Source organism: Trachurus japonicus, chromosome 16 (genome assembly GCF_045865225.1).
Source record: "Trachurus japonicus isolate A0001 chromosome 16, Traja_1.0".
Taxonomy (NCBI): domain Eukaryota; kingdom Metazoa; phylum Chordata; class Actinopteri; order Carangiformes; family Carangidae; genus Trachurus; species Trachurus japonicus.
This window is the reverse complement of record NC_140922.1, coordinates 5,473,134-5,483,259: the sequence shown is the minus strand read 5'-3', so window position 1 is coordinate 5,483,259 and position 10,126 is coordinate 5,473,134. Positions and strand designations below refer to the sequence as shown.

The 10,126-nt window shown below is 39.2% G+C and overlaps 1 protein-coding gene across 1 annotated transcript; it reads left to right on the top strand.

Moving 5' to 3' along the window:
* The first annotated feature begins 5,393 nt into the window (after nt 1-5,393).
* On the top strand, nt 5,394-8,248 carry LOC146971547 (putative C-type lectin domain family 20 member A). Its single transcript, XM_085803293.1, has 5 exons — nt 5,394-5,445; nt 5,697-6,104; nt 6,773-7,102; nt 7,220-7,311; nt 8,159-8,248. Exons 1-5 carry the CDS (start codon nt 5,409-5,411, stop codon nt 8,246-8,248), a joined length of 957 nt encoding a protein of 318 aa, XP_085659419.1. The 5' UTR covers nt 5,394-5,408.
* The last annotated feature ends 1,878 nt before the right edge of the window (nt 8,249-10,126 follow it).

The window sequence follows — 10,126 nt, the reverse complement described above, 5'->3', positions numbered from 1 at the left end:
TGTAATGGATTGTGTTTGTCCACAAGCTACAAAGGCACAATGTAGAGAACCAAAATCTGTGTTTAACCTGTGACTCATCTGGTTTTTGTTGTGTACCTACTGCTGTTTATTCTTATACTAACTTTTGTTTGTTTTTTGTTATTTAAAAAAATATTTTTTGTCTATGATGGGTTATCTTGAGTACAAAATGACATACTATATTTTGTCAACGTAATAAAATCATTGTGCTGCATAATTTACCAATGATCCTGTATCTATCTACATAAACACATATACATTTTTAAAAAAATCACTTTCCTGTAATCCAGAGTCCCCCATTTGGGGGACTTGAAGACATGCATAACAATAACAAAGCCCCCACTGCACTGATTATGAAAGAATATGGTCATATTATATGTCAAATTAAACAGCAGAAGCTGGGCTACAACGTGTAAAAACCATGTTTATATGACCCAAACACAGCCCAAACACTACTCAAACAAACAACTAGACATCAAACTTCATAAAGCACCTCTGTGTGGACCCAGTCGCCACATTTCTGGCTCGTATACAACTGTACATTATGCAAAACACATCAGCGACCTCTCATCTGAACGGAAACATCGGGGCGTCCCCCAACAACCGCGGCTAACACAGCAGCTAGCAGCAGCACGGCAGAGGGAGAAGACAACAACCAGCAAAGTCGAGCAAAAACAGACACTGCGTGGCCAAAACATGGTCGTACATTTGCTCTTACCTTTGCTGTTTTGCCGTGAAAAGGTTGTGTTATGGGTAAATCCACAATATTTCCAGTTGAACTCTGCCTAGTGTTTACATCTGAATCAGCCGGGCCGAAACACGACGGCTCTAGGACCCTGTACGGAAGCCTGCACGGAGCGCATACAACCCCACGTTGGCCTGCACGTGGATCTGCTGATCTGATTGGTTCATGGCTGTCACATGGCTGCCTACGGTGGCCCTGAAGTGCAAAACACAACGGCAAATCAGACAACAACGGCAAAAGAGAAAACACAACACAAAAAGAGAAAACACAACGCAAAAAGAGAAAACACAACGCAAAAAGAGAAAACACAACACAAAAAGAGAAGACACAACGCAAAAAGAGAAAACACAACACAAAAAGAGAAAACACAACGCAAAAAGAGAAAACACAACACAAAAACAGAGAACACAACACCAAAAGAGAAAACACAACACAAAAAGAGAAAACACAACACAAAAAGAGAAAACACAACGGCAAAAGAGAAAACACAACACAAAAAGAGAAAACACTACACAAAAAGAGAAAACACAACGGCAAAAGAGAAAACACAACACAAAAAGAGAAAACACAACACAAAAAGAGAAAACACAACGGCAAAAGAGAAAACACAACACAAAAATAGAAAACACAACGGCAAATCAGAAAACACAAAAGCCAAACATTTTGGGCAACACATAGCGGCCTCTGTGCTAGTCCCGCTTGCGATAAATTTTTTTCCTACTATGGCCACGCCAAGACCCGCCTTACTCTGCCTCTGATTGGCTGCCTCTGCAAGGCTAAGCCTATCCCTGCATCTTACCCTAACCTTAACCACTCCCTTCACACGCCTAAACCAACCGTCTTTGCCTAAACCAGCCCGAGGGTACCTACCTTTTCCGGTTTGGTTAATGTCGTTGTGTTTTCTCTTTCTGTGTTGTGTTTTCTCTTTCTGTGTTGTGTTTTCTCTTTTGCTTTTGTGTTTTCTGATTTGCCGTTGTTTAGTAATTTGTCGTTGTGTTTTCTGATTTGCCGTTGTGTTTTCTCTTTTTGTGTTGTGTTTTCTCTTTTGCCGTTGTGTTTTCTCTTTTTGTGTTGTGTTTTCTCTTTTGCCGTTGTGTTTTCTCTTTTTGTGTTGTGTTTTCTCTTTTTGTGTTGTGTTTTCTCTTTTGCCATTGTGTTTTCTCTTTTTGTGTTGTGTTTTCTCTTTTGCCGTTGTGTTTTCTCAGTTTGTGTTGTGTTTTCTCTTTTGCCGTTGTGTTTTCTCTTTTGCCGTTGTTGTCTGATTTGCCGTTGTGTTTTGCACTTCAGGGCCACCACAGCTGCCAGTGCGGCCAATCACATCGACCTGGGTCTAGCGTCATTCTCTGCTCTCTAATGGTCACAATGAGCCGCCACTCACTCGAATCGACCACTCCGCTGCAGAGATAGAGGCTGAAAGCCAAACCCACCCAAATAAGCTGCAGAGTGCAGCAGTACGCAGAGACACTGAATCCACTATGTTAGTTATTTCCAATCGGTTCCAGTAGATTTATTTTCAGTTAGTTTATCCAAATTGTGTGAAAATAAAGATTAAACAATAGTTTATAGTAGCAGGTGGTTCCAAGCTGTGCCAAAAATGGACATTTTGGAAAGTTCGCCTGGATATTTTGTAGTAAAATCTCAATCATTTTGTCCTGCTTCAATTAATCAGAATCAACCACTGCAGAGACAATGTTCACATGTTGTACAATGATTTTATAGAGAGTTTGAGCTTCATCAGCATTATTCTAAAGGGCACTCATCAAAAATATGATTTTTTTTTTAGGCGAATATTAATTTTATTAATTTTTTTCTGTGTGTCATCTTCATTTACTCTTCACCAGTAACAGATATACTGAAATGTACACATTTCAGCAATTCCTCATTTTTTTGCCTTTACTATGACACCAAAAGTATTCAAATAGACCTTGTGGTTGCAGAGATATACTCATTTTATTATGGATATGCAATTTTCGAGAAAAGGCCTAAAAAATAGGCTGGATATTATTAACTTAACAGTACTTTACTGCCTTCTGTATTGCTGTGCCAAGACTGCCCCAAAACCGAGGTCATTCCAAGGAGGAGACAGAGCTCATCTCCAACAGGATACCATTTGAACGTCACAGCACAGAGCTCCAATCTGGGTTCTGACCAACTCCAGTATGGTCAAAACCTATTGCACACATGATGAAACCTGACACTGCTATTGCATGAACTTTGTCAATTTTGTCATTGTCATATGAAAATATGTAAAGACGACAACAAGTCAAGGTAAAATATAAGAACATTGTGCAGGCTAGTAAGTGCCTTGCTTGTTAACAGTCTTATTAATGAAGTGTAAATTACTTAGGATGCTATCGCTCCCATATTTTAATTTTTATTACTCTATTTATCATCTCTATTTATCCTTTTTTCTATTATCGTATTTCTGCATGTTGGAATGACAATAAATTACCCTGGAGGTATCATCTTATATTAGTGGGCAACTGGGCATACTTATTTAGTCCACAATTTGTACCCAGTCAGGGATGTGGTGCTCATATAAAACATATTAGAGGCTGTACTGCCTGATAGTCAGCATCTCAACATAGTGATGGGCAAAGCAGTTCTTTTTTTTTTTTACCTGTATATATAAATAAATGTGTTGAACTTACTACACAGGGAACATGATCCCTCAGCCCTGAGTGACAGTAGTATGTTCACTGAATCTACTAATAAACTGTAGCCTACTTTCACAGTCATTCATGAGCGACACAGCGACACGTTCGCAAATGACACAACACAACATTGAGTAGTATGTTCACTGAACCTGAGCCCTCAGCCCTGAGTGACAGTGTGTTCAGTGAACGGATCACTGAGCATGCACCGTTAAGTAGCACTGAGAGGATCTGATCGTCTCCGCCACCAGATTCACAAATGATTCAGTGATTCACGGACAACATGGCACCTCCACTGCCGGCCTGCACGCTCAACTGAACTGAGAAAAGAATGAATCAGTTCAGGAAGTGATTCCATTCAGTTCGTTCACTCAAACAATTTGTTCTTTTGTACGAAACGTTAACAAACGACACAACACTATAGCGAGTATTGCCAAAATGAAATCCACATAAAGAAAACATGGTTCAAAAAATTCTGTATGGCAAACATCTACACAGACAAATAGAGATGACAGAGAGGAAGCTACTGGGCAAGGTAACACTTTATTTTAAGGGGTCCTTGTTCCTGTGTATCAACCTAATTAATTACAGTGTAATTACCTATGTAACCGTATGTAATAACATGTACTTACATTGTAAATACATAGTGTATTTTGGTGTACTTACAGGTCCTTGTTACACTTGTAATAAGAAATGCCAAAGTGGCCTCTCTCTTTGCACAAGCATTTCTTATTACAAGTGTAACAAGGACCTGTAAGTACACCAAAATACACTATGTATTTACAATGTAAGTACATGTTATTACATACGGTTACATAGGTAATTACACTGTAATTAATTAGGTTGATACACAGGAACAAGGACCCCTTAAAATAAAGTGTTACCTTGCCCAGTAGCTTCCTCTCTGTCATCTCTATTTGTCTGTGTAGATGTTTGCCATACAGAATTTTTTGAACCATGTTTTCTTTATGTGGATTTCATTTTGGCAATACTCGCTATAGTGTTGTGTCGTTTGTTAACGTTTCGTACAAAAGAACAAATTGTTACATAGGTAATTACACTGTAATTAATTAGGTTGATACACAGGAACAAGGACCCCTTAAAATAAAGTGTTACCCTGGGCAATAAGAGGAAATCGACCTTGACATAGAGATACAGCATAAGAAACTGAGGAAACTCGACCTGGACATCCTAAAATTAGAAATAGAAATATGTGATTTCACCACACACCTGAAGCACAACAACAACAACAACAACAACAACAAAATCTTGCAGCGACAGAGGTCCTGCAACAACAACGTGCTGCCCATTCCGTATTATATCTTGAGGCATATAACTTTATGACTAAGACAATAGAAAAATTGAACCAGACCTCAGGATCAGACCTCAACAGAAGCTGGTGGCTTCACTGGCAGCTCTGCCTTTGTCTAGAAATAAAGCCTAGATCACAAGGACTTCAAACGGGGACATGGCCTTTCTGGAGAACTGAAGAGTCAAGGTTTTGATGACCAGACACCAAGGTTGTACAAAGGGTTAAACTTTCACATTTGGATATTTAAATACAAGTAAAACAAAATTCAGCACATCCCTGGGTACTTTCTCAGATAGAGGAGCAGACATTTCCTACCAGAGATTCCAGCCTGGGTTCATTCATTTCAAATGCTGAATCTTTTTACATGTAAGTATATTTGTTTGTTTTTTTATTATCAGTAGTGTTACAATAATTGTATCATCAGTTAGATTATTCATCAACTTTATAATTCATAGCTTGAATCATAGACATGAAACGGTAAAAAAAGAAATTGGACTCACTAGTGACCAAAATGATGATGGCTAATGCTATCAGTATCATCACAGTATTGTTGAAATGAACCAAGAATGTGCTGTATAGAAACTGACACAACTATACAATGAACCCATGGGATCGACCGTGGTTACAGTGGTAATCTTTTTATTTGTTTGTTTCATTTCACTTTTCAGTAAAATCAGGAATGGGCTGTGCAGAGCTTCTGATTTTTCTCTGCCTTGGTAAGAGTCCTGCTTTATTTTAATGCTGGTAGTTTTTTGAAGCTGAGAAATAAGTGCCAGTGCAGTAGCCTACTCTTTGATGAACAGTATAAATTAAATTCCTACTTATTTATTTAGAAGTTGGTTAATTTTATGGTCATGATGATTTTTTTATTGTATACTAAATGAAAAGCCTTGAGACAGTATTCAGATCAACTGTTCCAAACATGACTAGTTTACAACTAAATATATCCTCTATCATCAAACCTTAGGATTTGGCCTCACTTCCTGCTCTGACTCCTACCTTCGAGAGTACCACTATGTCACCGAGTCACTGAACTGGACCGAGGCTCAGAAATACTGCAGAGAGAAATCCACTGATCTGGCAACCTTTGAGAGTATGGAGGACCTGAGCAGGTTAAACAGACCAAGTAAGGGCACCTATTGGTCATGGATTGGACTGAGTGATGACCCACAATCCTGGAAGGGAGTCATGAACAATGATTCAAACTCCTGGAGATGGTCAGCAACGGGTACAACATCAGAAACTGGTTACCAGAACTGGGGGAGCGGCAATCCAAATAAAGGAGGTGGAAGCGAGAGCTGTGTGTTAATGAATAGAGAAGGAAGATGGTATGATTTCTCCTGTTCCACAACATTACCTTTTGTTTGCTACAATGGTAAGAAAAAGTTTGTGTTAACTTAAATTAAAAACCAGTTTGGAAAGCAGCATATATCCGTCCTCTGTCGCTCTGTTGACACAAACTGAATGTCTGACCTGTGGGATTGTGAATTGTGACAAGAAAAAACTGGAATGTCAGCACTCAGAGTTCTGACATTCCAGTTTTTTCTTGTACCCAGTTCATCTTTATATAAGAGTCGAGCATGCCATTCCCTTTGTTCTCTATTGTGAATTGTGGAAAGTCAAATCAAATCAAATAAACTTTATTTGTCCCGCAAGGGAAATTTATCTTGGGCAAGTAGTACAGGAAGAAACAACTTCCTTGTACATACAATACATACATACACACCAGAATATACAACAGTATCAATGGCAAGCATACACAAAAAAAGAGAAAGAAAGAAAGTGCGGTGAGTGCAATAAATAGGTTAAAATACAGATCAAGCCTGTTATTATCAGCTTGAACCAGTTTGGCCATTGTCCTCTGAACTTTGTCCCTAACCCATGTCGATATACCTAACTGCATTTAGTTGCTGTCATGTACCCTGGAAGGCATTTGTGTTGACAAGCAGTTAAAAAAGTGTTAGGCTTAAAAATGTCTGGTGATTGCATACATCTTCTACTGTACATGCTCCTGTGTTCTCATTTGCTTTTTGTCTGCTGTAGATACAAGTCCTCCAGGCCAGAGAACATATTCTCTAATTACCGATACAATGACATGGACAGAAGCCCAGAAATATTGCAGAACACACCACACAGACTTGGCTACGATCGAGAATGTCCACGAAAACAACAAAGTGATGTCCACAACTAATGTGTGGATTGGCTTGTACAGAGTACCATGGGTGTGGTCCGACAAGAGCAGCAGCTCCTTCACAAACTGGAAATTCAGAGAGCCAAATAACGGCCGTGGCAATGAGTATTGTGTAGTAATGAATACAGAGCATCTTTTTGGTGATTGGATCTGCAACGGGAAAACTTTCTTCTGGTGCTATGGTGAAAACAATTTACTCATACAAACATAATACATGTTTTGTTTTTTGTTTTTTACAATCACAGTGCCATAATCTCTCCCTCCTTTGTTTGTGGATGTTTGTTTTTCAAACTCTCCAGACCTGAGAGTGAAGAAGACCATGGTGAGGATGAAGATTCAGACCTTTGCTGACCTTTCCGATCCAGCTACTAATGCCCAGATTCTCCAGCAGGTAAAACTCCCTCCTGTTCCTGCACAACTAAACCTTAGCCATCAAAAATTAAGTCTGACTGCCTGATCAATGCTCAGGATTAATTTTCAGACCTAAAATATGAGATATCAGGCAAAAGGCTCAGTATCAAATCTGGCGCACATGACTAGGGATAAAGCAATAGAAAAAAGAAACCAGACCTCAGGATCAGACTCCAACAGACTTCCCACTTCATAGCTAAAGGATATGATGATCATCATATGAGACATCAAGAATCAGACAGAAGTGCTCAGAATAAAAACCCAGACAATTGATCACAGACATCAGACCTCAAGACCACATATTTAGAGTCAGAACACAATGATCCTGACCTCAAGGGCTAAATCTCTGTCTAATATCAAGGATCACTTCTCAAGCAGTAAATGTCAAAACCAGATTTCAACAATCACACCCCCCTTATCAATACCCAGGATCAGACCTCTGTGTGAAACCTCACATAACACACTTCAGAATAAGACCTCATGGCCAGGTCTCAGGATCTAATATTTAACCTCAGACCACAAGATCAGATCATATTTCAGTAATAGTTGCAAGGAATTAGACAAAAGGGGCCTTAGACAGAAAAAAAATGGACAAAACTGACACACAGGCCAAGATCTGACAGCTGACTCTGACAACTCCCTATACGAGTATCATAAAACTCCTTATGTAAAGCTCTCTTCCATTTGCAAATATAACAAGTGACATAAATAATGTTAATTCTGTGCTACAATAATATTGAAGAATGTTCTATTTTATGAAGCTTGATTTCCATAATGCTTGTATCATTCAGACAATGGTCTATAATGTTGTCTTTATTCCCTGCCAGCTCAGTGAAAGATTCAAGACTTTACGGAGTGATGTTGCCCTGAGGTGGGTGACTCAACCCTGCAGACAAAAGGAAGAAGAAACTAATTGAAGCCAGTGGCTAATGGAATGGATTGCATTTTTCCACAAACTACAAAGACACAATGCAGGAAATTAAAATGTGTAGTTGGTCTGTAGCCTCTATCTGTAACCAAATTCAAAGGATCAAATACTGATAACTCTATTATTAGATGATAGAATGGGTGTACACATATGATGGATAATAATTTATTTAGGGGTCTGACTGGGGTCATTTTTAACTTTTACCTTGTGTTTTTTTTATTATTGCTTTTTTGATGTTATAAACTCATTGTCTTTATATTTTATATTTTGCTTGCATTCTTTTCTGTAAGACATAGGCTAGTCCTTAATAACAAAATGACATATTTTAACTGCAAGTCATGGCTTCCTGATGTCTATTTAATAAAGTCAGTGTGCAACATACAATGTGCTAATGTTCTCATTTTATCTTCAGGATTATCCATCCTTAAACCAAATTCAAAATGTTGCTGTGAAGCTATAAACCACAAAGCAACAGCCCAAAACAAGTCAGTGTACTTTGCAAATAGTGGATGTCAGAAGCTGTTCCTACTACCGTTGCTAAGCGCAGATATTGTCCAGCAACCTTGACACCATGGAGCTTTTTCACAAAAACATATGGCTTTAAGGCGGTTGGTTTGTAAGATGAACAGAACAGAACGGATGAAGTGAGTTGGAATACAATACTTATTATAGGTTCCTGATGTCCCTGCTGGGACACAATTGTAGTTGTGGCACAAACCACCAGAGACGTTCTATAAGGACTTTGAAACCACCATACAGTACATACACACTTGCACTGCTAATTGTTAACTGCTTACTAATTAGCTAACTCTATACTTTCTGCTCTTGTGAGCTGCTGAATCTGTGTGGTCTGATGATCACTTATGACTGCCTACCACACATCGGCTGGAGTTATACATTTTCTACTTGGTAATTCATGATCTCATGTCTCATGAGTCATCATGTCATAAAATAAAAGCATCTGGTTTTTATGTGTGAATGTTAAAGAGGACAAAGGATCAAGTTATTAAAATTCACTTTACTGAACCATCATGTAACGTAGCAACCAAGGTGACCTCTGTCATGTTCCGTAGGCTATTTGTTTATTTAAATGGCAGCACAGAGCTGGTTGTGTCTCACTCACTAACCCTAACCCCCTAACCCTCACCCAACCTTAAAGCAGAAGTAAGTGATCCGGTGGTTTTGGCTAACTTCCTGTCAGCAGATGGAGTTAGCAGCCCCCGCCCTCGTCCCTACGTCACCACATTCACGCGCATCCCTTGGCTGCACACACAGAGAGGACCGCCCCTTTATGCCGTTCTCTCTCCTCATTGGATAAAGGTTGTAGGATACAAGGAAAGTTTTCTCCTCGGCTTACAGCAGAGCAGAGTGACTGACAGACCCGTGTTTCAGACCAAACACTCTATAGAAGTGATTGCTGTCGGAAGATACAACTATTTAAGACTTATAAACATTCTACTTACTTCTGCTTTAAGTGTACTAGAGACATGCCACTGTCCTTAGACAGTAAGGCAGGAATCGCCTCAGACTAAAAAATAAAACACAACTTGTCCCTCATAAGACCAACAATCAAAACAGCTCTGACTGTTGACTGTGAACTCTGTGTATACTACAGCTCTTATGTAGAGCTGGCTTCCATTGGCGAATACAACATGTGGAAAATGTATGTTCATTTTGACATCATGACAACATGAATGACAACATCACTCTAAGACATGAATGTTGGCCCACTTGGGTAATTTAAAGAACTTTGAATGGATCCTCAATACAAGTGCGGCCGTGAAAACCATCACCAACGCTATGATGAACTCTGTGATCCATCCAGACCGTAGTGGATTTGGTTTGTGGTTCTGTACATCAGCCAGGT

Coding starts and splice junctions, on each gene's coding strand:
- LOC146971547 (XM_085803293.1), top strand. CDS start 5,409: ATGGGCTGTGCAGAGCTTCTGATTTTTCTCTGCCTTG. Junction 7,103..7,219: donor AACTTTCTTCTGGTGCTATG/GTGAAAACAATT, acceptor CAAACTCTCCAG/ACCTGAGAGTGAAGAAGACC. Junction 7,312..8,158: donor ATGCCCAGATTCTCCAGCAG/GTAAAACTCCCT, acceptor ATTCCCTGCCAG/CTCAGTGAAAGATTCAAGAC.